General features: G+C 37.6%; 1 protein-coding gene across 5 annotated transcripts in view; it reads left to right on the top strand.

Annotated features, from left to right (window-relative positions):
* AGTPBP1 (ATP/GTP binding carboxypeptidase 1) overlaps nucleotides 1-25,899 on the top strand; it is a 159,799-nt gene extending 133,900 nt beyond the window's left edge. For 4 of the 5 annotated variants that reach the window (XM_042912515.1, XM_042912511.1, XM_042912513.1 and 1 more), the window contains 7 exons: nucleotides 863-1,016; nucleotides 2,048-2,228; nucleotides 3,718-3,847; nucleotides 5,060-5,191; nucleotides 7,199-7,375; nucleotides 11,051-11,211; nucleotides 25,158-25,899. In XM_042912515.1, coding sequence (XP_042768449.1) covers nucleotides 863-1,016; nucleotides 2,048-2,228; nucleotides 3,718-3,847; nucleotides 5,060-5,191; nucleotides 7,199-7,375; nucleotides 11,051-11,211; nucleotides 25,158-25,335 — 1,113 coding nt within the window. In that variant the 3' untranslated portion in view covers nucleotides 25,336-25,899. Of the gene's footprint in view, nucleotides 1-862; nucleotides 1,017-2,047; nucleotides 2,229-3,717; nucleotides 3,848-5,059; nucleotides 5,192-7,198; nucleotides 7,376-11,050; nucleotides 11,212-18,917; nucleotides 19,085-25,157 lie in introns of all 5 variants that reach the window. The other variant, XM_042912514.1, reaches the window with a different exon arrangement.
* Nucleotides 25,900-27,447: the final 1,548 nt, after the last annotated feature.

The following is a 27,447-nucleotide window of genomic DNA, read 5'->3' as shown; positions in this document are numbered from 1 at the left end:
TTCATTCACACATCCCCGGGCAGTGTCCCTCACAGAAATAGTGGGCACATAGTCAATTGTGATTATGTGAATGAACATAGGCAAAAGTTTAGAAACCAAGTATCTTAAAAAAAAAAAAAAAAAAGGGGGATTGAACAGTCTATTTATGGGATAACCATACATTAAAACCATTAAAACTTGTGTTTTCAAAAGACACATATTTCACTTGTTGAATGATCTGATATAGTGTTTGTAATTATGAACATATGTGTGTGTGTAAATTATTAAGTGGTAAAAGCAGGTTACATTGGTATTTGTTAGTAGTAATCTAGGTGATGCAGTTATGGGTGTTTAAAATTTTTTCTTTGTACTTTCTGTGTCTTCTAGACATTTTACATTGAATCTGTATGAATCTTGAAATCAGGAAAAGTTGTTAAAAAATTTTTGTGCTACATACCCCATTCTGCCGGTCTACAGTCACTTATAATTTCAAAATTCAAAAGGCTTTGAAAACCAAAAGCTTTCTCCTAGCCCATTTGGCAGCCTGGCCTGAATTGATGTGAGCTTATTTAGAATATTGATTCCGCTTTGAGTGACTCCTCACATGTTTTGCTGCAGAAATAATGATGGGCTTATTACAGGCTGCTACGGCCACCCCCATTGGGGGTTTGCAGAATTAATGGTGTATGCATTGTAGCTATGCCCTTTCTCAACTGCCCCAAATAACTGATGTTTGAACTACCTCTGGCTCCCTGAGGGTTTCAGAGAAGGGATTAGGAATCTGATTCGCTTTTAGTTATGTCGAGATCTGGATGCATTTATTTCTATTTATCTTAGGGAGTTTTTAAATGATTGTATACTTTGCTTTTAAATTTTTATCAAGATGCATCTTCAAAAATTGGAATCAGCACACAATCCTCAGCAAATCTATTTTCGAAAAGATGTGTTATGTGAAACCCTGTCTGGAAACACCTGTCCCTTGGTGACTATAACAGCAATGCCAGAGTCTAATTATTATGAACATATCTGTCAATTCAGTAAGTCTGTCTTCTTCACTCAAAATGCCAATTATTCTTATTTTCCTTTGCTTCATATATGTTTTGTAAGGGCAACAGGACTAGAACAGGCATCAGAAGTCTGGGGTTCTAGTCTCGGTCCTATTACTGCCCAGCCCTTGGCCTCAGTTTCCTCATCTCAGAAACGAGGGAGCTGCATGAGATTATCTCTGAGGTCTCTTTTGATATGCATATTCTGTAGTTCTTACCTTTGTTGTGTAATACAACAAAATGTTTTAAGAGTTCATATGATAATACCATTAATTAAAAAATTTACAACTAATTTTGTTTATAAATCAAACCACCAGAAACCCATCATGTGCTTTGATGCTAGCACCAAATAGCTGGTTGGTTTTTCCTGACATTTATATATTTAAAATTGCCTCAGATGTACAACTGTGATAGGAAAATGAGAAAGCGCCCTAATTTTGATAAGAAGGTGAGGTGTTTTCAGGAAAGAGAAATAGCTTGATATGCCTGAAAACACGAGCAGGTGAGCAGAGTGGTCACATTGTAGACCTGTGTATCGAAATGCATAGTGAAACTGTTTTTCTTTGTTCATCTTTGAACAGATATACTTCATCTGTGCTTAGCATAGCAACTGTAAAACAGGGGTAAAATGGTATTTCCCTATTTTCCTCATGACTTCATGAAAAATAAATTTATATTTAAAACTTCCCCAATACTTGTTCTTTATAAAAGCAAGATTATATAAAAGAACTAATTTTCTATGTTAGATTAACCATTGGAAAATAAAACTCAAATACTATTTATTGTGCTGCGTTCATATTATGAACTCCTTTAGGACATGGCTTATATATGGGTTTTGTGTATCTGTTTTCTCTGTAGGGCCTAGTGCAGTGCTCAGATACAGTAGGTGCACAGTGAGTTTTAGTATGAATTTATATCAGAACTCACAATTGAGTAGAAATATTTCTATATTCCCAAAGTCAAACATTATACAGACTCTTAGTAGCTGTTCATTTTAATTTGAAATTTTATGTGTACTTTAGGAAATCGCCCTTACGTTTTCTTGTCTGCTCGGGTCCATCCTGGAGAAACTAATGCAAGTTGGGTAATGAAAGGAACATTGGAGTATCTCATGAGTAATAACCCTACTGCTCAGAGCTTACGAGAATCCTATATTTTTAAAATTGTCCCTATGCTAAATCCAGATGGTGTCATCAATGGAAAGTAAGTTAAGCAATCATTATAGAAATATTATAGGTTATGTGCCTATCCTGTGTAAACTTGTCAAAATAATAGCATCCAGGTTAATTTGGAAAACAAATTGAGTGATGTTTCTAGAACGAAGAAATTTTTGGTGGGGAATTCATCTAAGATGAATTTTTAAATGAAAATACATTTTATGTATCAGTATGATATTTTGAGAATTTCTGTATTCCATGAGAGTATGATTTCATGTCTTGCTTGAATTGTTTTAGAAAAATCACAATGTCAGGATATGAGAATACATAAATAAGGTCTTTAACATAACTTCTTATATTCCTTTTTGTTTGTCAGTGACATGATCTTGAGTTGATCTAAGACTTAGAATCTCCTGGGATCTCTTTCCATTGATATGGAATATTGGCTCTATCTGCTGACCTCGTCCTGATAGGAGGTGGTGTAGTTTTGACAGAAGGAATTCTTTAGACTGGAAATAATGGAAGATAACTTCTTTTTAGGTGGAGATGGCTTATAGTTAGTGCAGTTTAATTTTCGTGGGAATTAGAAAACTCTGTTTCTGAAAGATGGGAATTTGGTCTTGCTGTCATGAGTGTCTCCAAAGCTGAGGATACCATATTTTATTTATTCACTAAATGTAGCATGAATATTTCTCACATTTTAGGAAGTTTTTGAATGAAAAAACCAGAATAATTTATTTTTAGGTAATACGTTATGGAATTAAAATGGCATTTTATGTCTAGTTTTAATTCAGAAACATATTGACCAGTTAGAATTCTGTTTACATTTCTGTTACCACCTTCTGATAGCTTGCTTAAATTTCTGCTCTGCTTTGGTACTTACTACCTGAAATAAGTGAAAATGTATTTGAATTTTTACAAGAATGTAGACTTTTGGGGCACCTGGATGGCTCAGTTGGTTGAGTGTCTAACTCTAGAGTTCAGCTCAGGTCATGATCCCAGGGTTGTGGGATCGAGCCCCATGTCACGTTCCACACTGAGCATGGAGCCTGCTTAGGATTCTCTCTCTCTCCCCCTGGCACTCTCCTTCTCTCTCTCTGTCTCTCTCAAATAAAAATAATAGTCAAAAAAGAATGTAGACTTTTCATATACGTACCTTTCTTAGGAGGGCCCAGCCCAGATAGTACTTTTACATAATAACTAATACAATCAAAGTACACGGTGTTGAAGTATAACAAATGATTATTATGAAATCAGAATGGAAAATAGGAACATTAGTAAATTTTAGAGAGTCTGGAATAAGACCCCAGAATTGAGAATTAATTTTTTTCTATAGCTTGAAAATGTTGACCTAAAAATGTGAAAGCTTGCCACAGTTAAATGCATGTAACACAAGATCTTGCACGAAGCAAATACTTCATAAGTGTTTATTTAGTGACTAGTATATTCACTGGAAATATTTACTGGAATAGAATCATAAAATCAAATATAGGTAAGAGTTTATCAGTACTAATGTTTGTGTTTATATTGTGTAGTCACCGCTGTTCTTTAAGTGGAGAGGATCTGAATAGACAGTGGCAAAGTCCAAATCCAGATTTACATCCTACAATTTACCATGCTAAGGGGCTGCTACAATACCTGGCCGCTGTGAAGCATTTACCACTGGTAAGTATTTGTACTTTATCTAGTCACAGAAATGATTTTGTTAGTTAATGACTCAGTATATTCTGGTTATAAAAGCTAAGTGTTAATTTCAAAAGCAATTTTTTACAAATATCTTCTTCTGTTATTAATTACGTGTGTAATTAATACACTGCATTTGTATTCTTATTTTGTCAGGTTTAATTTTTAGTGTTCCCCTGAGCCCTTTCCTTATCTTTTTTGTCTATGAATATTGGTAACTCCTGGTTTTAAGTTTTAGGTATTGAACTTCACTGTTTGAATAGCAGTAAGGTAACAGGATGTGTCTTCCAAGTTCTCAAACTGGTAGAAGCTTATTTCTGAGTTTGCTAGTGAACTCTGAAGCGAGTAAGTCTCGAGTATACACATGAGAGAAGGCGTGGGCACAGTGCTGAACACTACTGGACTGTGTATATATTCTGCTTCTGTTCTCAGCAGCTTTTGCATAGAATGTCCCGTTATATTATTGTTTGAATGAGGTAATCTTCCTCTGGGAAAGATAGGAAAACTTTGCAGAAGGTGAACATTGACATGCAGGCCTGTTCTTCATTTTTCATTTTAAAAATGCTGCTCTTAAAAATTAAATTGAAACCATACTACCCTTTTCTCAATCGTGTTTTTCATGAACGCATTGTCTTTCTTTCAAATTACCTAAATTTTCAAATAACCCTTGGATCAGTGATGACTGCTGCTGTAGATTTGACCTATGACTGAATTTATTATTTTTTAAATTGTGAATAGTAGAGGGGGTGCCTGGGTGGCTCAGTCGGTTAAGCGTCCGACTTTGGCTCTGGTCAAGATCTCTCACTCCGGGAGTTCGAGTCCCTCATTGGGCGCTGTGCTGACAGCTCAGAGCCTGGAGCCTGCTTTGGATTCTGTCTCCCTCTCTCTGGCCCTCCCCCGCTCACACTCTCTCTCTCAAAAATAAATACAAATAAATTGTGAATAGTAGGTATATTAGAGTGGAACTCGTGGCTTGATGCAGGCCCTAGAAAGGATTTAGCCATTCTAGAATTAATCATAGATCCTTTCCAGAACTAGATACTATTACTTTTATTAGTTCTACTTATTAAATGGTGGCTCTGTTACAATGAAAGGGCAAAGACACACAGAGCTATTTATTGTCTTGTTATTAACTAGCTTTATTTGGAAATATATGAATTTGGAGGTTTTTAACTTTCAAAATATATTTTCAAGGTTTATTGTGATTATCATGGCCACTCCCGAAAGAAGAATGTATTTATGTATGGCTGCAGCATCAAAGAGACAGTATGGCATACCAGTGATAATGCAGCTTCATGTGATGTCGTGGAAGATGTAGGATACAGGGTAATTATCACAGATAAGTCTGGACTTTGGGGATTTCAAACACGTATAACACTACAGAAACTAATGTAACATATCCCAGCCACTCAGACTCTGCAAGTGTTGCCATTTTGCCATTTTTTGTTGCAGATTGTTTCATGTTAAGTAGTCTAAAATTTTTGCTTTTCGTATTTAGATTTTAATCTATTGGGAATTTATTTTTGTATGAGAGTTGGGGATCTAATTTTAGTGTCCCCATATATAACCAGTTGTCTCAGCACCATTTATTAAACAGTACATCCTTCCTGTGCCGATTTATAAAGCCATCTGTTACGTACCATGTTTCCACACCTCTGGGTATGTGTTGAGGTATGCCCAGGACTGAAGGAAGATCTTACTGCGTCACATCTTATGTGCTTTCCATTAAGGGCACAGTGGCTTTCCTACTGTATTTGCACCTAAACAAAACACCCCAGGTTTTTTTCCCAAAAGAATTTTGATAGCATACCACTGCCCTGAGCAGAAATTCAAAGGCACATTTTCTTTTTTGGTGTCCTCTCTCTTCTTCCCCTTTCCCAAATAAATAAAATGACTATGCTTACATTTACATTGGCCATCTAATTATTATTGTTTTGAAAATAACTCTTTTACAAATATATTGAAAAAACATTTTTTTAATTGTGTGATAATTAAAAACTTGCATCAGATTTGTTGGTTTTTTTTTTTTTTTAAATGCCTTCTGGGTTTTGAGGCTTAGAAATCTCATCCAAAGATTTAAAAAATAAAGTTCCATGTTTATTGTTTTTAATTTCCTTTTGAAATTTTACTTGCTAATTGTTAAGTTTAAATTCTTAATCCAGTCAGAACTGAACTACTAAAGAGTGACTTCAGCTTGTTTTTCTCAGTGGCTCTCCAGTGGTGCCAGCAGTTAGTGGGTGATCACTCTTCTCTCCACTAATAATGATTAAAAAAAAAATGTTTATTGGGGCACCTGAGTGGCTCAGTCGGTTAAGCATATTCTTTGGCTCAGTCACGATCTCACAGTTGATGAGTTTGAGCCCTGCATCAGCTCTGCTGACAGCTCAGAGCCTGGAGCCTGCTTTGGATTCTGTGCCTTCCTCTCTCTCTGCTCCTCCCCTGCTCAAGCTGTGTGTGTGTGTGTGTGTGTGTGTGAGATTCACTCACTCTCTCTCTGTCTCTTTTTTGAGCATGGGAGGGCAGAGAGAGAGAGAGGGAGAGAGAGAATCCCAAGCAAGCTCAGTGCAGAGTCCGACACAGCACTCGATCCCAGGAACCGTGAGATCATGACCTGAGCTGAAATCAAGAGTTGAGATGCTCAACTGAATGAGCCACTCAGGTGGCCCTCCACACTAATAATTCTAATTTTTACATCTGCCTTTGGTTCTAATTCTGAATTCTCTTTCTTTCTAGAGATGTATCTACTCCTACACGGTATCACAATTTAACTTCCCTTACGTATATAATTAGGTTAATATCTGTTAGATTATTTCTCTTCTTTCAGAACTCCCCTGTCTGCCTTCATACTTACACACACCAGGTGAACCTGAGAATAATTTGAAGTTGCAGAAAATGTTGTGGGCATTTTGATTGTGATTGTCTTGACTTTATTGATTAATTTAGAGGTGGTTGACATTTATAATGTTAAATCTCTTAATTAGTAAGCCATTTTTCATGACTAAAGTTGTTTTGTTTTTTAAACATTTTTTTTTTCAAAATTTGAAACATTTTTTACCATAGTTTTTGTTCACCTGTTGGTTACTACTGTGAATGTGATCCTTTCTCCCATTTTGTTTTCCAACTGATTACTGTTTGTCCAGGAAAGCAGAAAATTCTGAATTTGTAAAGAATGGTTTTGATGCTTGGAATAGCAGAGGACAAAGTAAGAAGATTCACATGGCCCTGCTCTGGTCACTGTGCTTTCATGAAAATGTTTAAAAACTAAAAAAAAAGTGTTTTTAATTAAAAAAAGCCCTCTTGAAATATTGTATTCTGTCATTCTTATTTTTGCAGACCTTGCCTAAGATACTGAGCCATATTGCTCCAGCATTTTGCATGAGCAGCTGTAGCTTTGTAGTGGAGAAATCGAAAGAATCCACGGCACGTGTTGTGGTTTGGAGGGAGATAGGCGTACAAAGAAGCTATACCATGGAAAGTACTTTGTGTGGCTGTGATCAGGGAAAATATAAGGTAAAACGTCTCAGGACTTTGAGTAGTAAAAAGTATTTAAGGACTTTCTTTTCATATAGCGTTCTCATGGTTTATATTAAATGGCACATTTGTTACACTGAGCTATTGCAGTCATGACCTTGAATCCTATGCAATTCTTTTTTACTTCTCTGTACTAAATAGCTTGCTTTGGGTTTTTATGAAATCTTGGTTGGGTCCATCTACATTCATAATTTTTAAGAAGGCATGTTGTGGTACACATTTTAAATACCAATTGGTAAGTTATAACGAGCTGTGCAAGTAGTACATGATTAACACAAACTTTGTATCGTTTTAATTTGTTGGATGTTAGCGTGTTTTTATGCATTTAGAAAATAAACACATTACACTTACTTGTAAAGTTTTTTATATTTAGATTTTGTGTGTGTGTGTGTTACTTTCAAATGCATATCCCTTCCCTAAATTTTTTTCTTTACTAAGACTGGTGCTATAGACTTTTATTGGAAACAACTGGAGTTTTAAGTTTACTTTTGAAACTAAAGACTAATAAAATATTAGGTGACGTTGAATTTTTTAATTTGAAAGACTGAAAAAATAGGCAATCAGCTGGAGCTTAGATAATCAACAGCAACCTAATAAATATTACAAATACTTATTTTTCTTGCCACAGAAAGATTTTCATGTGTCATGCTAGTTATTCTTTATTCTGTTAGGTTTGGTTTGGTAAGGGGGGAAGAGGAAACTGAATCTAATAGTGATCTTTATATACCTCACATACAGATGGTTGGTTATAACTTTATGTGTGGAAGGAGCTAAAAAATCTTTCAAATGGTTAGTATTAAAAATGTAAACATATTATAGGTAATGTCAAAAAAGCTTAACTGGAGAGCCTAAGTAATAACTGTTACAGTCTGTATCCAACTGAGAAGAAATTGTGTAGATTTTTCAACTGACATTGAAATTTTGGGGGCCTTGTAGAGTAGAACTTAATGAAATTTCAGTACTTTCTGTTGAGTGACTTCCCTAAATTTTAGGTTGACCACAGTATATTATTCTTCCAAAATGTAGTATCTTTTGAATTCAAATACTGTAAAACAGTGACTTCTCATCTACCAAGGATGTGATGGTGGTAAAAGATAAAATGTACCAGAGCGCCACTCCAGAGCCCAACCCCCGTCCCCTAATCATTGCTGTCATGGACAGCTTTGGCAAGAGTCTCATATTCTGTAAGTGTGTAGGATGGGAAAAAAGCTTAAGAATGAATCACTTTTGTATAAGACAATAGGTGTCTTCTAGGAAAAAAACCCTTAAGCTATATGATGTATGGAAACAGACTGTAGATAACTTCTTAAAGAGATGCTTACACAGTCAGAAGAGAAGGCAATTGAAAGCATCAATGTTTTTGATGCTCCCCTCTGTGGGCTGGAAGAGAAGTAGAGAAGCTGAGACTTGCATGCCTCTTGAAATCAACTGTAGCATATAGCAAAGGTGTTTCCTTATTATATTTGGATTCTACAGATAGACTTTCTTTGAATTTTTACAAATATTCTATTTGTAGGGACGCCTGGGTGGCTCAGTCAGTTAAGCGTCCGACTTTGGCTTAGGTCATGATCTCGGGGTACATGAGTTTGAGCCCGGCGTCGGGCTCTGTGCTGACAGCCCAGAGCCCTGGCCCTGCTTCGGATTCCATGTTCCCTGTCTCCTTACACCTCCCCCATTCACACGCTCTCTCTCTCTTTCTCTCTCTCTCTCTCTCTCTCTCTCTCTCTCTCTCAAAAATGAATAAACATTAAAAAAATCACAAATATTCTATTTGTGTTTTGATACATTAGTTTGATCATTTAAAAAGCCACATTTAAAAAAATAGTTAAAATATACTTTCAAACCTAAAATCTTAGACCACTTTTTTAAAAAGTTATTTTTTAGAAAGAAATCTATAGACTTAAAAAATAAAATGGATACCTAGTAAATGCTCATTTCTCTTTTATATAATTTAGTTACTAGAGCTACGTTAATTTAAAACTCTTATGGAGAGAAGTATCTCTTACTAATCAAGTTTTTTATTAATGTCTAAAATTCAATGCTGTGATGGTAACATATACTTTTTATGAAAGCTTTTTTTGTTATTGTTAATAAACTTAGGGTTTTTAGAGCAGTTTTAGATTCATAGCAGAATTGAGTAGAAAATACAGAATTCTCAAATACCCCATATGTCCCCACACACCTAATGTTATACTTTTCAGACTTGTTAATGTTAGCTAATAAGTTATATGAGTTTAACGATATTTTAAGAAACCATTCTCTTCACCTCAGGAATGCTCTTATATTACTAGATTTTAGGCTGTAAATGGTCTTTATTTTTATTTTCTGTGAACTAATTCAGAAACAGCCATGCCTTTCTAAAGCTTTTTAACTAAGAAGGCAAATAAATGTTCTAATAAAGTCAGGTCACATTCCGTGGAATGTTTGGACATGGGTAAACTAAGCAATCAGTTAGTCAATCGTTATTATAAAGGAATGTGCTTTGGGGGGTTAGTAACAGTTTTTACGGTTCATTTTCTTCAGTTACCGTGTGCTTTTAGTCTGTTCATTGAAAAACTGTTTTAAAGTAACTTCTCTAAATGATGTGTGCTCTCATTTGCACCTGCAACTTTTGTTGGTGTGAGAATTCTCTTATTTTAGAGATTCATTTTTATCTGAAAATTCAGTGATAAGCAGTGTCTTGGTTTATGGCCATTTTTATCATTTTATGTGGTAACATTTAACTTTTGATAAACTTTATATTGTTTATTGGGAAACTTCCAGTTAGAAAGGGTAGAGTTGGGGTAAAATTTTCTTCTGCCCTCACTAGACCAGATTTGAAATAGGCATTCTTAATTGACATGGAACATAGGAACTTCTTTTACTGCTACCTCATTGGCCTAGATCTGTTTGATTCTTTTTGTTTGTTTGTTTGTTTTACATAGGTACCTTTCTTTTGTTGGTTTTTGCTTACCAGTTTCTTTTTATTTTTAAAAAAATTTTTAATGTTTATTTATTATTGAGAGACAGAGAGAGACAGACCGTGAGCAGGGGAGGGGCAGAGAGAGAGGGAGTCACAGAATCCAAAGCAGGTTCCAGGCTCCGAGCTGTTAGCACAGAGCCCGACACAGGGCTCAAACTTATGAACGGCGAGATCATGACCTGAGCTGAAGTCGGACACTTAACCGACTGAGCCACCCAGGCGCCCCTTTACTTACCAGTTTCTTTTATCATACAGTAAAAAGTATAAAGTAATGTTTAGGTCTACAAATTAAGGCCTTGATTTTTACACTACAATATTTTAACATTGGCATCCAAAGTCGTGGATTACAAGAAATACTAGCAATATCTTGCAAAAATGTAATTTCACACATGAGCCCCAGAGTAACATAACCACAAAATGTTTATTTTTTTTCCCAGTGTGTTGGTGAAAATTGTTTGCATGTAGCAAATGAGAAATAGACATTTTAGAAATGTTTTTTTTGAGACCATTTCCTTTGTGATCTAAAATAATCTTGTTAAGACATTGTGCTTGTTGAGTTGTAGGTATTTACAAAGTACCAAGCTTTTAATTTTATTAATATAATTACAAATTTCTTATATGCAGTTGTAATAAGACATAGCCAGAGGATAGCAAATGTCCTACTTATATGTATGAAATTGCTTTATTTCTAGGGCCTACAGATTGGTACTCGAGAATTGGAAGAGATGGGAGCAAAATTTTGTGTTGGTCTGCTGCGTTTGAAAAGACTGACATCCCCATTGGAATATAATCTGCCTTCCAGCCTGCTTGACTTTGAAAATGACTTGATTGAATCGAACTGCAAAGTAACGAGGTAAGACACACTTGTTTCATTCCATTATGTTGTAGCATAATGTTAGACTTCATTAAATTAATTAAGTAGAGGAAGGGGACAGAGATGTTGATAGCCAAAAGCATTTTTAGAACTAATATAATTAAGTTCACACATCTAAGTTACTTACATGTTTTAATTGTTACAAATTGTAATAATATTCTTCATTCTTTTAACATTGATGTTTGGATGAGACTGTAATGAAATATCCTTATATTTTGAGTGCATTTTTAGTGATCTTACTGGTTTACCTTTAACCCAAAAATAAGCAAGGTGGAAAACAGTGCTTAGATAGTATCTAATTAATTAATTAATTTTATAATTTACATCCAAGTTAGTTAGTATATGGTGCAACAGTGATTTCAGTAGATTGCTTAATGTCCCTTACCCATTTAGCCAATCCCTCCTCCCACTACCCCTCCAGCAACCCTCAGTTTGTTCTCTGTATTTAAGAGTCTCTTATGTTTTGTCCCCCTCCCTGTTTTTATATTATTTTTGTTTCCCTTCCCTTATATTCATCTGTTTTGTATCTTAAATTCCTCATATGATGAAGTCATATGATATTTGTCTTTCTCAGACTAATTTTGCTTAATAATACCCTCTAGTTCCATCCACGTAGTTGCAAATGGCAAGATTTCATTCTTTTTGATTGCCGAGTAATACTCCATTGCATATATATACCACATTTTCTTTATCCATTTATCCATTGATGGACATTTGGGCTCTTTCCATACTTCGGCTATTGTTGATAGTGCTGCTATAAACATGGGGGTGCATGTGGCCCTTCAAAACAGCACACCTGTATCCCGTGGATAAATTCCTAGTAGTGCAATTGCTGGGTCATAGGGTAGTTCTATTTTTAGTTTTATGAGGAACCTCCATATTGTTTTTCAGAGTGGCTGCACCAGCTTGCATTGCCACCAACAATGCAAAAGAGATCCTCTTTCTCCGCATCCTCACCAACATTTGTTGTTGCCTAAGTTGTTAATGTTACCATTCTGACAGGTGTAAGATGGTATCTCATTGTGGTTTTTATTTGTATTTCCCTGATGATGAGTGATGTTGAGCATTTTTTCACGTGTCAGTTGGCCATCTGGATATCTTCCTTGGAGAAGTGTCTATTCATGTCTTTCGCCCATTTCTTCACTGGATTATTTGTTTTTTGGGTGGTGAGTTTGATAAGTTCTTTATAGATTTTGGATACTAACCCTTTATCTGATATGTCATTTGCACATATCTTCTCCCATTCTGTCGGTTGCCTTTTAGTTTTGCTGATTGTTTCCTTCGCTGTGCAGAAGCTTTTTATTTTGATGAGGTCCCAGTAGTTCATTTTTGCTTTTGTTTCCCTTGCCTCCGGAGATGTGTTGAGTAAGAAATTGCTTTGGGCAAGATCAAAGAGGTTTTTGCCTGCTTTCTCCTCGAGGATTTTGATGGCTTCCTGTCTTACATTGAGGTCTTTCATCCACTTTGAGTTTATTTTTGTGTATGGTGTAAGAAAGTGGTCCAGGTTCATTCTTCTGCATGTCACTGTCCAGTTTTCCCAGCACTACTTGCTGAAGAGACTGTCTTTATTCCATTGGATATTCTTTCCTGCTTTGTCCAAGATTAGTTGGCCATACATTTGTGGGTCCATTTGTGGGTTCTCTATTCTGTTCCATTGATCTGAGTGTCTGTTCTTGTGCCAGTACCATACTGTCTTGATGATTACAGCTTTGTAGTATAGTTTGAAGTCTGGGATTATGATGCCTCCTGCTTTGGTTTTCTTCTTCAAGATTGCTTTGGCTATTTGGGGTCTTTTCTGGTTCCATACAAATTTTAGGATTATTTGTTCTAGCTCTGTGAAGAATGCTGGTGTTACTTTGATAGGGATTGCATTGAAGATGTAGATTGCTTTGGGTAGTATCGACATTTTAACAATATTTGTTCTTCCTATCCAGGAGCATGGAATCTTTTTCCATTTTTTGGTGTCTTCTTCAATTTCTTTCATAAGCTTTGTATAGTTTTCAGTGTATAGATTTTTTACCTCTTTGGTTAGATTTATTCCTAGGTATTTTATGGGTTTTTTGTGCAACTGTAAATGGGATTGGTTCCTTGATTTCTCTTTCTGTCGCTTCATTGTTGGTGTATAGGAATGCAACCGATTTCTGTGCATTGATTTTATATCCTGCAACTTTGCTGAATTTATGAATCAAATCTATCAGTTCTTTGGTGGAATCTTTTGGGTTTTCCATATAGAGTGAAGAGTGAAAGTTTGACCTCCTCCTGGCCGATTTGGATGCCTTTTATTTCTTTGTGTTGTCTGATTGCAGAGGCTAAGACTTCCAATACTATGTTGAATAACAGTGGCGAGAGTGGACATCCCTGTCTTGTTCCTGACCTTAGGGGGAAAGCTCTCAGTTTTTCCCCATTGAGGATGATATTAGCATTGGGTCATTCATATATGGCTTTTATGATCTCGAGGTATGCTCTACTATCCCTACTTTCTTGAGGATTTTGTTCAAGAAAGGATGCTGTATTTTGTCAAATGCTTTCTCTGCATCTACTGAGAGGATCATATGGTTCTTGTCATTTCTTTTATTGATGTGATGAATCACGTTAATTGTTTTGTGGATATTGAACCATCCACTGCCCTTTTCAAGTTCACGGATTCTTCTATTTGATCCAGTCTGCTGTTGAATCCTCTATTGAATTTTTCAGTTCAGTTATTGTATCCTTCAGTTTTGTAATTTCTTTTCAGCACGTTTTTATATTTTCTGTCTCTGTTGAAATTCTCACTTTGTTCATTCATTCTTCTCTTGACTTTGGTGAAAATTTTTATGACTGTTATTTTGAATTCTGTATCAGTTAAATCACTTACATTCTTTGAGATCTGTTTCTAGGTATTTATTTTGGTTTTTTGTTTGGAATATATTCCTCTGTTCGTTTTCAGTGACTTGTCTGTTTTGGTTCCTGCACATTAGATGAACCTAGCTGTCTCTCCCAGTCTTGACAGAATGCTCTTGTGTAATAGACGAACCTCCTTGATCAGCCTGGCTTGAGCTCCTAGTTGTCTCTCAGGGTTTTGTGATTGCCCAAGCCTCTTTTTTTGTTCTCAGTCGCTCCCAGTAGTTGAAAGTGCCAGGTCATGGTAGTATCCCAAAAAGGAGGATCATAGTCAGCACGTAGATGCAGGATGATTAGGAACTGGACCCTCTAGCAGCAGCTGAGAAAATATGTGGTTAAGCCCCTTCCAGAGAAAAACTGGGAGATGGGCATTTTTGCCTATTCCCTCTGTGCTAGCCTGAGGATAAAGCTGCAGGAGGTGCCTCTGTGCCTGGTCAGAGCTGTTTTCCTTGCTTGCTACCATAGGATGGGACTAATGAATGCAAGCCCTGTTGGCTCCTAGGGGTAGGCCATCCTCAGGTCTGTCTCTTTGGAGGCAGCCACAAAAGCTGAGGGCCAGATGTGTGTACAAGCTCCTTTCAGGGCCGTATGGGGGACTTGCTTTGATTATTGGAGCCCCCTGAGGGGGGAAAGCAGGATATGTATCTGCTGGGTTCCCCAGTCTCTGAAGAGGATGACAACCCACAGTGCCTGCCAAGTTAGAAGTCTGGTCCTTAGGCTGCAGCTTTTAAAATATACACTGAAACTTTTTCAGGGGAGGACTGCGAGATGGGCAGTTTTGCCTGCTCCCTCTGTGCTGAACACACCATACACACACACACACACACACACACACGTACCTATGTACATGCATACATACATGCATATATATACCTTTGCACACATATACATATAAATACACACACACACACACAGATACACGCTTGGGCACAAGTCCTGCTGACTCAGAGCTAGGTGTTTTTTTCTAACCGACCTTTAATTCACCCATGCTGTCTTTAGCTGGGTCTAATCTGATGTGAAATTTATCTTTTTAATTTCTAATTGTAGTTAATTAGGGGGATTAGAAAAAAAACTCTAAAAAACCTCTTTGCGGAGGGTTGGGGGGATGATTTACGAAAAATTGAGAAATGTTACCCTGGGGCATAAGATCAGTAGCCAGTATCCTGGGGGGCCACTCGGACTTGCTTTTGAGCAGACTTTCTCTTACTCTCCAGACCCCCATTTCTGTGTTTTGGCCCTAACAGAATAGCCTCTGTGACAAAACTCTTTGGAAAGTCATCTTTCCATCTCTCTGAACGAGGGAATAGCTTGAGGAAGGTGATCTGAAGGTCTAATTGCTCTTTATAAAGACTTTAAATCAATTATTCTTTTCAGTTGCACCCTGAACACCAGTATCTCCAATTTCTCAGCTTTGCTGCAGCTTTTGTAATGCAAATCCGTGCATCCCTGTTGGCTTCCCCTGTCCTATGGACTTGAGCAAAGTGGAAGTTGGAACCTAGGCCCTTTCACTTCATCCATCTGCCTCCATCTGCCAACACTTCGTTGAGATCTCTTCTTTGCTTTTACTCCCTCTTTGGTTTTCTTTTTCCTGTGGACTGTCCTTTAGAAAAGAAGTTATTCTTTTACAGTCATCTTAGTTGCTCTTGAGATTCACTGTAGTTACCGGAACTTCTAGAACTTCCTTTTCAGTGAAGCCTGCGGTTGAAAATTAATCGTGTTTTTTATTCCCAGGGCATTCATTGGAAATTACACACATAAAACATTTTAACTATCCCCGATTGTATTTGTTGTATAATAAAAATTTCATCTGATGTAACACTGAGTCTACATTATATCTTTCTTAGGGGGTGTGTTTCTTTTAGGTCTAAGCTGGGAATATTGGTTGAGCTCATTTAAAAGCTTGCAGCTATTGGGGCACCTGGGGGGCTCAGTCGGTTAAGCATCCGACTTCAGCTCAGGTCATGATCTCACGGCTCGCGAGTTCGAGCCCCACATTGAGCTCTGTGCTGACAGCTCGGAGCCTGGAGCCGCCTTCAGATTCTGTGTGTGTCTCTCTGTCTGTCACTCCCCCACTTGTACTGTGTCTCTGTCTTCCTCTGTCAAAAATACATGGACAATAAAAATAAAATAAAAGCTTATAGCTATGTAGTATTTTTGTACTTAGCAAAAGTGTTTCTATTTTACCTAAACTATTAAAATAGTCCTTTCCGTGACTCTCATTTAAAGGATTTGAGAATTGATACAACATTTAATAGTGCTTCTCATCAGATTATGGTGAGGGGGACTACATTTCAGGATATTAGGTATATAGAAGAAGTATTTGAAGTTTGAGTATATTTAAAACATTACAGGAAAGTGAAGCTGAAAAATACCAAATTCTGTACAATATTTTATAATAAAAACATATGCTCATGTTTAAATGAGGCCTAATTAGTCTCTTGTAATCAGATAGTATTTGGATGTCTTTTTTCTGTTTTTTCTTTTCTTTTCCTTTATTTCTGTCTTTCTTGAGATGGAGTCACACAGCATAAAATCAACCATTTTAAAGTGAAAATTAATGAAGTGAATAATATGTTCACAATATCGTACAACTATCAGTTCTAGTTCTGGGAACTCTGTCTAGTTCCAAAATGCTTATATCACCCCCCTAAGGAGACCTTCATTACCCTTAAGCAGTCATTTCCAGCCCCTGACAATCACTCGTGTGCTTTCTGTCTCTGTGGATTCACCTGTTCTGGATATTTCAAATAAATGGAACCATGCAGTGTGTGACCTTTTATGTCTGACTTCTTCAGTTAGCTTGTTTTCAGTCTCTATCTGTGGTGTAGCATGTATCAGTACTTAATTTGTATTTGTGTGTACAGCATGGACATTAGAAAATGGGGTGAGAAATTGTTCTTAATGCAACTAATAAAAATAAATAGGACTTAAGCTGGAGAAAACCTTTAAAATATGCTTAGCATTTGTTCTACTTTATGTTAATGCTTTTTTAAAAATCTAATTTGATGTGTTTTGATAAAGATAGAGTACCTGACTTCTAATAAAGTATAGGGAATGAGTACAGGTCTGTAAATGAGTTAACAGTATAACGTTTTGTGGTTAAAGGCTCTACCCCTGCCCCTAGCAATATCAGAGGGACTGGCGGGAAGTTATTGGTCAGGTGTAGTACAAAGATACTCATTGCTGCAGACTATTAACACATGAATGAAATACTAACCTATGTATTTTCTGTGCTTTCTTCGTGTGAAGCTAGTGTTTATTTGTAAATATGTAGGACCTTTTTCTTCTGAGAAAATTAATATTGTTAAAGAGAAAATTATTTGTGACACTACACAGAACAGGAAAGTTGTCTACTCAGGAGGATTGCTAACAAGGGGGCTTTGTACTTTGGGAGGGAGATTGGGCTCAGTTGTGAATACGGTGAGGAACACTGGTGACTTAGAGCCAGGGAGTAGAGTAGGGGATTGGCAGTTGGAAAGTGACTAAGAGAAACCATCCCAGGTAAAGGAGATTCTGGCTAAACCTACTTGACGGAGTTTTTGCTGAAAGCAGGCCAGGCTGATGAGATACAGAGAGTGGGGGATTTCGATAAACTGACTCAGCAAGATTTTTGCTACAGCTAGGCTAAGCAGGCAGAGCCCCTGACTGAGGACAGGTCCCAAGGTCAGGACCTAGTCTGAAAGAGGACTGAGAGCAGCTGGACTCAAGCTTGGTCACAGAGAGAATCTGTCAGTACAGATCATTTGTGGCCACATGTTAATGGCAGTATCTAATACCTAGTAATGTAGTAAAGCTTACTCATATTGATGTGCTTTAAAATTTTTTTTTTTTTTTAATTTTAGAGAGAGAGAGTAGGAGCGGGGGAGAGGGGCACAGAGAGAGAGAAAGAATGAATCTGAAGCAGCCTCCATGCTCAGCATGGAGCCTGACACGGGGCTCAATCCCACAACCCTGGGATCATGACCTGAGCTGAAATCAAGAGTTGGATGTTCAACTGATTGAGCCATCCAGTCGCCCCTAATGTGTGTTTGCTCTGTTTTTTATGTACAGTTTATTATTTAATCAAGCTAATCCTTAAAAAAAATTCCTTTTCAATGGCTGTGATGCACATGCTTGAGGCTGTTGTGCATTTCTGAGAGACATTTATTGCAACCATGTAGAAAATTCCTACAGCTATAATTGCATTAAAATATTTTCTAGGCAGGGGTGCCTGGGTGGCTCAGTCGGTTAAGTGTCTGACTCTTGATTTTGGCTCAGGTCATGATCTCGTGATCCATGGGTTCGAGCCCCGCATCATGCTCTGTGCTGACAACTCAGAGCCTGAAGCCTGCTTCTGATTCTCTGTCTCCCCCTCTCTCTGCCCCTCCCTGGCTTGTGCTCTGTCTCTCTCACTCTCAAAAATAAATAAACATAAAAAAATGTTTTTTAAAGAATATTTTGTAGGCAGATAAATCATGCCATATAATTGAAGGGTCATATCACAACTCCTAGTCCACTTGAAATCATAGTTGCTTATAACTAAAAGTGAACCATTTGTGTTTTTGTGAAATGCTCTTGTACCCACAAGTACAGAGGAGCCTAAAATCATCTAGAAAAACAAAATGGAGACTTACATGAACACTTCAGGACCCCAGGGCAGATTTGATTATAATGAAAGCTTTCAGGCTTATTGTAGGAGAAGGAAATGATCCTTATCATTGAGATCCAGATAAGTATCAAGTTAGTTATTGTTAGTCTCTAAGACAGCTGTACAAGGAATTTGATGATTGTAGATATTTATTCATATTTATGTGCTATATTCTCAGTAACCTCTTCGAAGAATGGTTATTCCTCTCAATAAGTGCCTATTTGAGACTTCAAAGTAAGAATATGGCATATCAGAACAAGGAAGAATACATATTCCTTCAAAGAGGCTTCATTCTATCCTCTGGCAGGTGTAGAGTAGTCTGGCCAGGGTCTGAGCAGACTTGAGGTAGGTTTGCAGAAATTGGGAAGCTTGTTCTCCCTGGGTTCACCTGTCCCCTCCCTGCCCTCCCAAGGTCACGATTGGTGGCCTAGGGCTTCTCTTTGATTCAAGGAGGCACCTCAAGACAGCCCTCAATTCTATTGTTTGTGTTCTGTTTGTTTTGCTGCTTTCTGCTTTGCTTTTCAGCCTCTTGCACTATGTATTTAAAGAATTTGTCACATGCCTCCAGGGGAAAACTGTTGGGGTCATATCTCTGCAACTCCCTTCTTTCAGGAAACTTGGCAGCTCTGAACTCCAATTTTTGCCACCAATCCTTTGAAATTGCTGAAAGCTCTGATGACTTCTCTGCCTCTTAGCAGCTGCCCTTGCCTGGCCTTGGTTCCCTCTGGACTTTGCCCCACGCACCTTTTCTCTTGGTTGATTTTGCTTTGTATCCTTTCACTGTAATAAGTCATAGCTGTTAATACAACTGCGTGTTGAATCCTGTAAATCTTGCTAGCATGTCACCAAACCTGGGGTGGCCTTGGGACCCTCAACACACATGCCCATTTTGAGTTTCTGTTAAGTTCAATTATTATCTCCGAGATTTTCATGTTCTATTGAGAATGAACAGAGACAGATGATAATGTAACCATTTTTCATATGTGTGTAAACCCAGACTCAGAGATGAACTGACCCAAGATCATCCATGTGGTAATTCTTCACAAAACCAGGAATCGTGCCCACGTCTAACCCAGAATTCCCCTGTACTTTCGTTGTATCTTGTATCTGCCAAGGAACTAAGCAGAATTGCTAAAAAGGAATGGTTTCAGCCTTTGAAGCTGTCCAAATTATTGGGAAGCTTAACTGTTTACCACTTTCATTACATATAAGAAATGTTTCTAGATCAATAGTAAAATAAAGTAAGTTGGAGGTTAGTGACTTCATTACTATTTTTTTGAAGGCAGCTTAGTCATATATTATTTTCCAATGAAGTATCAGTAAATTAACAACTTTCTTTACTTCTTTTTCCCCCAAATAGATATCCTTTTATTAGAAATTCTAACTCTGTGTGTGGGTATGCACGTGTGCAGGAATGTGCAAATACTTATGTATACACTGTGGTCAGTTAAGACCGACAAAAATTGTTACTTGTATTTTCTATGGATAATTTTGTTTGCTTTGTGATATTTAGTAGATGCCGAATCTCTTATGAGCTAAGAATCAAATTATATAAATGGAACATTCTCTAATATTTAGGCAGATAGAGATTTTTCTTTCACCTGAGACCTGATATTTGAATACAAGAAAGACATAATCGGCAAGTCACAAATTGGTAATTTGGACAATGGAATATTTTTCTGTTTGTGTATCAATTTCAGACTTTCTCCCCTAGGATATGTTCATTGTGCTGTCTAAAAACAGTAGGTTAGTCTCAAAACTGTTGAAGAGGACAAGGTTAAGGTAGGATTCTGAGTCACAAAAGTAAGGCAGTGGTTTTAGTCAGTGGCTTGGCGGCAGCCCATCGCCTGGGCTCTGTAGGAATTAACAAAGATTGATTAACCTTTTTTAACAGATTTTATTAATTTCATAATAACATTTTATATTTGTCTAACCTAAGAATTTCTAAATGCTTTCCCACTTTACTACAACAATTTGCGAGGTAGTAGGTCTGATATTGTGATCTCTGCTTGTACAGTAGAGAAAAACCGGTGTTGGAAACCAAGGACATGACTTGCTCAAGGTCATGCAGCTGGTTAGTAGAAGAGGAGAGGCACAGACCCAGAATTTCTGACTCCATAAACAGTGTTTTGCTTCTTTCATGCTTGTATAGGGAACAGAGCTGCAGCTCTGCCTTCTGGTGTCTCAGATGTCAAGTCAGCTCTCATGCAAGTAGTTGGGCACACACTGAGGGGGATGGTGAATTTCTTAGGTTTAATTTTGTGTATGCTTAATAGTTTAACACAAGGATAGCCAGAACACTTTCTAAATCTGAATAAAGCAGAATTTTTTGTTATCTTTAGAAATCAGTTGGAATTTTAAACCTTTCTGCATCTCAGTGACACCCTACAGCAGAGAATTTCAACAGATTCATCCTGTGAGAAAGTCATATGGGTGAAGATTTTGGTATTTTTCCTGAAGCGGCATGAGGAAGATTTGGTTTGGGACTAAAAATGCTATTCTCTTTTAGAATCAAATGTTTCTTATTGATTAAAATCCAGAGTAGAAGGATGTTAGGGTAGGTGAACAGAGGCCAGTTATTGGAGAATGAAGCAGAAACAGGCAACGGGAGTCAACTTAAATGAAGAAAATTAGGGGAACAAGAAAGTCGTGGTGGGAAAAAAGTAACAGTGACAGGAAATAATTAAGTGCTGATTAGAGTTTCTTTTTGTGATTGAATTATTACTTGAATTCCTTTCTGTTGATGTCAAGGGATTATTTATTTTATAACTCTAGGGCAAATTACCTTCAAGTCTTTCTCTTCTTATCTGAAGGCTATTGTGAGATAATGTATAGGAAAGCCCTTCCTAAATCATGAATTGTTCAAAACATATGTTGGAATTATTAATAAAAGCAAAGCTGAATTGCTGTGATTGGTCTTGAGCCTTAAGTTTTTTTACTAAAGTATAATCAGTGAGATGGGGTAATATAAAAATCGATGGTCTCATTGGCTCCGTGGCTTCTTATAAAGAGTTCAGCAAACATTTGTTTAGGGCCTACAATGTATCAAGCACTTTCGGGAGCTGACAGGAGGTACTAAGATGAGTAAGTCACAGTTCCTGACCTTAAAGTGCTTAGGAAGAGACAGACCCACAAGTCAGTGGTTTCACCTACATACCAGAAGTGATCGGACAGAATGTGCAGGGTACAAAGGGAATACAGAGAAAGGGCACTTATCCCAAGGTGGGCTTTCATAAAGGAAGAACATCTAAAGATGAGCCTGAGCTGCAGTTTGAAAGAAATGTGAGTCGTTGAGAGAAAGAAGGTGGGAAGTATGTCCTAAACAGAGGAAGGAATGTCCGTTAAGGTTTGTCATGTAAAACGTGAGGCAAGAAGTGGTTCAGAGATTGACTGGCAGGACTTGCTTGCTGAGAAGTGTGGTTTTACGACTCACTGAGTGGATGATTTGGGGACTAGGACAAGTGGCACAGGCTTGGTAGGGAGACTGGTGAGTTCCATTGTGAACATACACTTGAGGTACATGTGAGATAGCCATGCCCGGTATGCACAGTGCAAGTTCAGGGGCGAAGTCAGGGCTAGAAATTTGGATGTGGAAATGATCGGAATGCAAATGAAAATGTGTGAGTTTACTCAAAGAGGGCATGCTTATGAGAACAGTTGGCCAAGAGAGCATTTTTATACGGAGGATGAAGAGCACTTGATCAGCAGGGAGGAGGGACAGAGGGGAATGAAGCACGACAGAGGAGAGGAGTGTTGGCATTCCTACCATTTAAGTGCAACAGAGAGATCTAGAAACAATGGGCTGGAGAGTGACAACTGGAATACCAGTCGGAAGGCTGCTCTCAGGGGAGTGACAGAGGTTGTCATCTCCTCCTGTTCCCTTCGTCTCGAGATTCCCCCAGTTCTTTAACCCCTAAGCCTACTCCTCGCTCATCAAGAGCACTGATAGCCCTTCACCACTGCTGGACGGACTCTATATTTCAGCCAGAGTGTAGACCTTAACGAAGCAGAGGCCAGGAACGCAACTTTGTTAGGACCTGCAGAAACAGACGTCAAAGTTTGAGTTACAGGAATGGAATTAGAGTGTGAAACCCACCAGCTCCGGGGTATCGGGATGGGGGATGCCAGAACACGGATGAAATTTATGTCACAGTCAGCATATGAAGGAGCCAAGATCGGGAATTAACAGGCTCACATTATTTTCTGAACATCCTTTATTACGGGATTTATTTGAAATTTCCAGGAGCTTTGTTTTCCAGGTTATGCTTTTCAGCCTTAAAAAAAATGCTAATCAGCATCTGATTGCTCCAAGTCTCCTTGATGTCTAGGAGCTTTTTTTGGCTTGATCTTAGGCATTTTTGTTACTTCAAAATCATACTTCCTCTGTTTCCTCAGCTTGTAAGAGTAGACTTTTCCTTTAAACCCTTTCTCTTAGTTCAGATTGATTAATATTCTAGTGTTCAGCTTCCCATGTAGAACTAGGTCCTTGCTCTGACCTCAGTGTAGTGGCTGGGCCTCCTGTAACCAGCTTCCTTTATGCCAGTCTGTTTTCCTTGGTGATGGTATGGGGGTTCAGGGGTGCATCGGAATTCTGTGTTCCATAGACTTCCTGAACGATGCTTGCCCACCCACCCACCGCATGGATTTTGTGCTCTTCCTAGACATTGGGAGACCCCGCAACGCTGCAGGTAACTACACTGCTCTGGTCACAGTCCCTCATCACCATGGAGCCAGCCTCTACAGTCCTGGTTGGTGTCCTCAGCCCCTGTACCAGGAGAGTACATGGCTTTTGAGCAAACCTGCCTCCTCCCTTGCATTTCCACGGTCGTTTCTTCTTGTTAGGACAGTCTCCAGGAGGAAAGTAAGCAGGTTTCTCTCCTCACTTCTTTCCTGCATCCTTTGCTTTAGCCGAAGCCTCCATCTTTTCTAAGTGTCTTCCACGGATGCTGTGATTCACCTGGGACACCCTGAGAATGTGAATCACCAAACTCAGGGAGGGATGAATTATTGTTTTTCAAAAGAAAGAAAGAGAATAATGGTCGTTTGAAGGGGCAAATATTTTTTTGCCTTTTAATCTAACACTTTTTCTAAAGACCTAACAGTTTCATGATAAATATTTTAGTTGCATAATTGAATGCGGTGAAATAGTTCTTGTGCGTGTTAGATAGGTTGTAAAGTCTCACATCGTCCTTCGGGCCACTCAGCTGGCTTATCAGGACTGCTGCATCATAGTGCAAGCTCTGAACTTTTTAAGAAGTTTGCTATATAAGATCAAGGTGGTTTCGCAATCTATTTTTAATGAGCGGGAGAAAAACAACTTTAGGAAAAAAAGATAATCTTACCAGATGAGTTTTGCTTTCTCATTTCAGAAAATGAGAACCACATAATCCATTAACTTGTCTTTCCTGCCTGAACTTCTAGATATCTGAACCGAATTTAATATTCAGTGCAGGACTTCTTTCATGTGAGCTGCCTAATGACATTTGCTTCTCTGTTCATTTTAACAGATTATTGTTCCCTTTTTATTGTCTTGATTTTATGGCTTTTAATTGCACCCATGGTGGGAAATCCTGTTTGGAAGCAGGTGGGATATAAACAGACATCTGTGTGAAATTAAGATAGTTTGGGTCACAAAATGGGGACGTTGAAATGCTTCTATAGTGTTTCTTTGATAACACTGTGTGTGTGGGCATGTGCACACGTGTGTAGAAAATCTCCCAGATGGGGAGAAATCCGAATACTGTGACTTTTTGAAGAGGAAAGAATATTTTACCCTAGTGGAAAGGTTGTCTTTATCCCAAACAACCTACCTAATGAAATATTCAGAAGCACTTAGTGCTTTTAAGCAAATGTCTTATTCTGTGTCTCAAGGGGAAGTAATTAATCTGGGTGTGGAGCATTCACTTGTTTTTCATTTTTATTCTTGACCAATGGAAACTGGATGGGTGAGTGCATGGGTTGTTTTTATGGCAAATAATCATTGTATAGACTTAGAATAAGTGGTTTCAGTGTTTAAATACCACAGTTTCTTATAATGGATGAATTATACAATAAATAAAATAAAGTTTATTGAAACGGTCTGTTTCTTTTCAGTGATTAAAATAGAACTTTTAACCCTGCAAATTGATGAAGTCTTTTAAAAAGGCAACCTCATGGGAGAGTTTCTTGTTTTTTGTAGCTATCTGACTATAGGGTGGAGAGTGACAGTCTTTTAATATAATTAATACTTAGCATTTCACCCTTTATGGTTTCAGCTATTACAAATCTTTTAACTTGTTCATTTGGATAACATCTTTAAAGCTAATGCAAACTCTTACATTATATTGAAATCAAAATTAACCCAATATGGTCAAATAGCCTTATGTTAGAACCTTAGGATCTAATGAAGTCTCATGTGCTCTATGTGCTCTGGCCACAGCCCTACCACTTACGTCTTGGATGAAGATGAGCCTCGATTCCTCGAAGAAGTGGATTACAGTGCAGAAAGTAATGACGACTTAGATACTGAATTGGCAGAAAACGCAGGAGATTACGAACCTTCTGCTCAAGAAGAAGCACTTTCTGACTCCGAATTATCAAGAACATACCTACCTTAAGCCTTCTACCATCTCTTGTTAACTGAAAAAAGAAATGAAATATCTTGGGTTTTCTTACACAGGAAGTTTGAGAGAAAAGAGTTAAATAGCTAACTCGAGAAAGACAAAAAGTAACTTGGGCCTGTTTGGTTTCAAGACAATAAATATGTTATTAATTCATGATAACATTGGCACTTGTTTTATTTCAGATATTCGGTGCACTTGATACCGCACTGAATGATCAAATACTGGATTTACCTGTTTTTAAAAACCTGAGTATCACTGCATGAATTTTTATCTTTAATGGTTATATCCTGCATCAAAGGGGTAAATTTTAAAGTGTGTGAGAATATAAAATCTGAATTCTAGAGTGGTTGAAAATCCCGAGTTGTTGAAAACTAATATATATGTACATGGATTTCTCTAGCTGTGACTGTGTAGTGTGGTTAGACATCGAAGATAAGACTGTTTTTCAGAATCATGTTAACTGTGGAGTTGCGACTGAAATCACCCAGAGTTTGCCTTGAAACCATTACAGTCTCCATTTACCAAGTTAAACAAATAAAAGCTGTATTAAATATTGGATTCATTTTGTCATCCTTTTTAACCAGCCCAGATTATTTGGTTTGTGGAACCTTTGTGAGGCTATTATAAAAATCCAACATCTGAACACACTGATAAAAACTTGTGAAAAGAAAAAAGGGCCGAATTTACCGGTGTTAAGTTTTTACGGTATACGTGAAACTGTACCTATTGTAGAAGATACATTTGAACAGCTCTCTTCTCTAAAACTGTGTCTCGTGGGTGTACCTGAAATTTATCACTATAGTCAGTTAAGCTTTAAAGATGCAGTGAGAGTGTGATCCAGTGTTAAGTGTGTGTCTCTGTATTAAGGATATTTAGCGTTTCCTGAGTTGTGTGATGCTGTTAGATTTACTGAAGGGAGTTCACCTAGGGCGTGCCGACTCGGACTGGTGTCCGAGTCTAGGTGACCGTGATGATGGTAGACCATTTCTTGTAGTGACATCTTTGCGGGTTTAAGCTGCCCTGCTGCAGGAATGATTTTGTCTTCAAATAAAATAAAACTAGTTCAGCAACTCTGGATAAGTGTCCTAAGAACTAAGTTTCTGTTATAATAACACAAACCCAGAGGAGATACCTCATTCATGGATTCTTGCCAGGACTCACATGCTTTGCTTTTGGTACATTGTCTTTGCTTATTCCTGGTTACAAGTCCGTTAGGTCTTTTTTAAAAACCTGTAATAATGGAAAAGAAAAGATAAAAGTGTATTTCATGTTTTTGCCTTTTCCAAATCAGTGGTTTTCACGGTCTTTATTTGAGGCATTTTATCCAGGGTATAGCTTATTTCTGGTGTCCTAGGAGCCATGTTTAAACACCTAGCACGGGGCAATTGAGCTCTTTTTCTCTTAGGAACCTAACTCTTAGGAATCTCAGAAAATACGGACTGGATTGTGAGGATTGCCAGTCCTCTTACTGTGTGGTGAGCTAATGTGGGGAAGATGAGGATACTTTGTAAGGTCGAACCTTATTTATTTAATAATCCAATAATTAGTAAGGTAATTTATTTTTTATTTATATACTTCATATATAAAATAATTAGATATTTAATTATAATTCTTTTCAGAGAGTGGATTGGAGCCGCTGTGTCTGTATGTAAATTTTTCTTGCTTCTTATAAAACTAAAAATTGAAACCCAAGGTATCTATGTATGAGAAGCAATTACAGTTACTGTAATGTGAAGAATAACTCAAAGCTTGAATTTATTATGTTGGCAGTTTAAAAATCCCTTACTGTGATATTTCATATCGATGAGGTACATCTTTTAGTATATGTTATAAAACTGAATATGCCTTTTATTAAATAATTATTCACAAAGTGGAAGAGAAAGCCTTTATAGTTAGGAAATGATATTTTCCTTAATAAACAGCTTTGGAAAAAAAAATTTAAAATCCTAACTTTCCTCGATAGGGGTAAAGCTAAATGTAATTGGCTCTTAGTAGCTAAAACTGCCCTAAATGTTATCCCTGTTGTCTATTTCTTTTCAGGATTTTCAGAGAACAAGTGAGATGCCTTCAGTGCCATACTTCTGAAAAGTAATGTGTGGCTGACAA

The sequence above is a fragment of the Panthera leo genome, chromosome D4, assembly GCF_018350215.1.
Source record: "Panthera leo isolate Ple1 chromosome D4, P.leo_Ple1_pat1.1, whole genome shotgun sequence".
Lineage (NCBI taxonomy): Eukaryota > Metazoa > Chordata > Mammalia > Carnivora > Felidae > Panthera > Panthera leo.
This window is presented reverse-complemented; position numbering and strand designations above follow the sequence as displayed.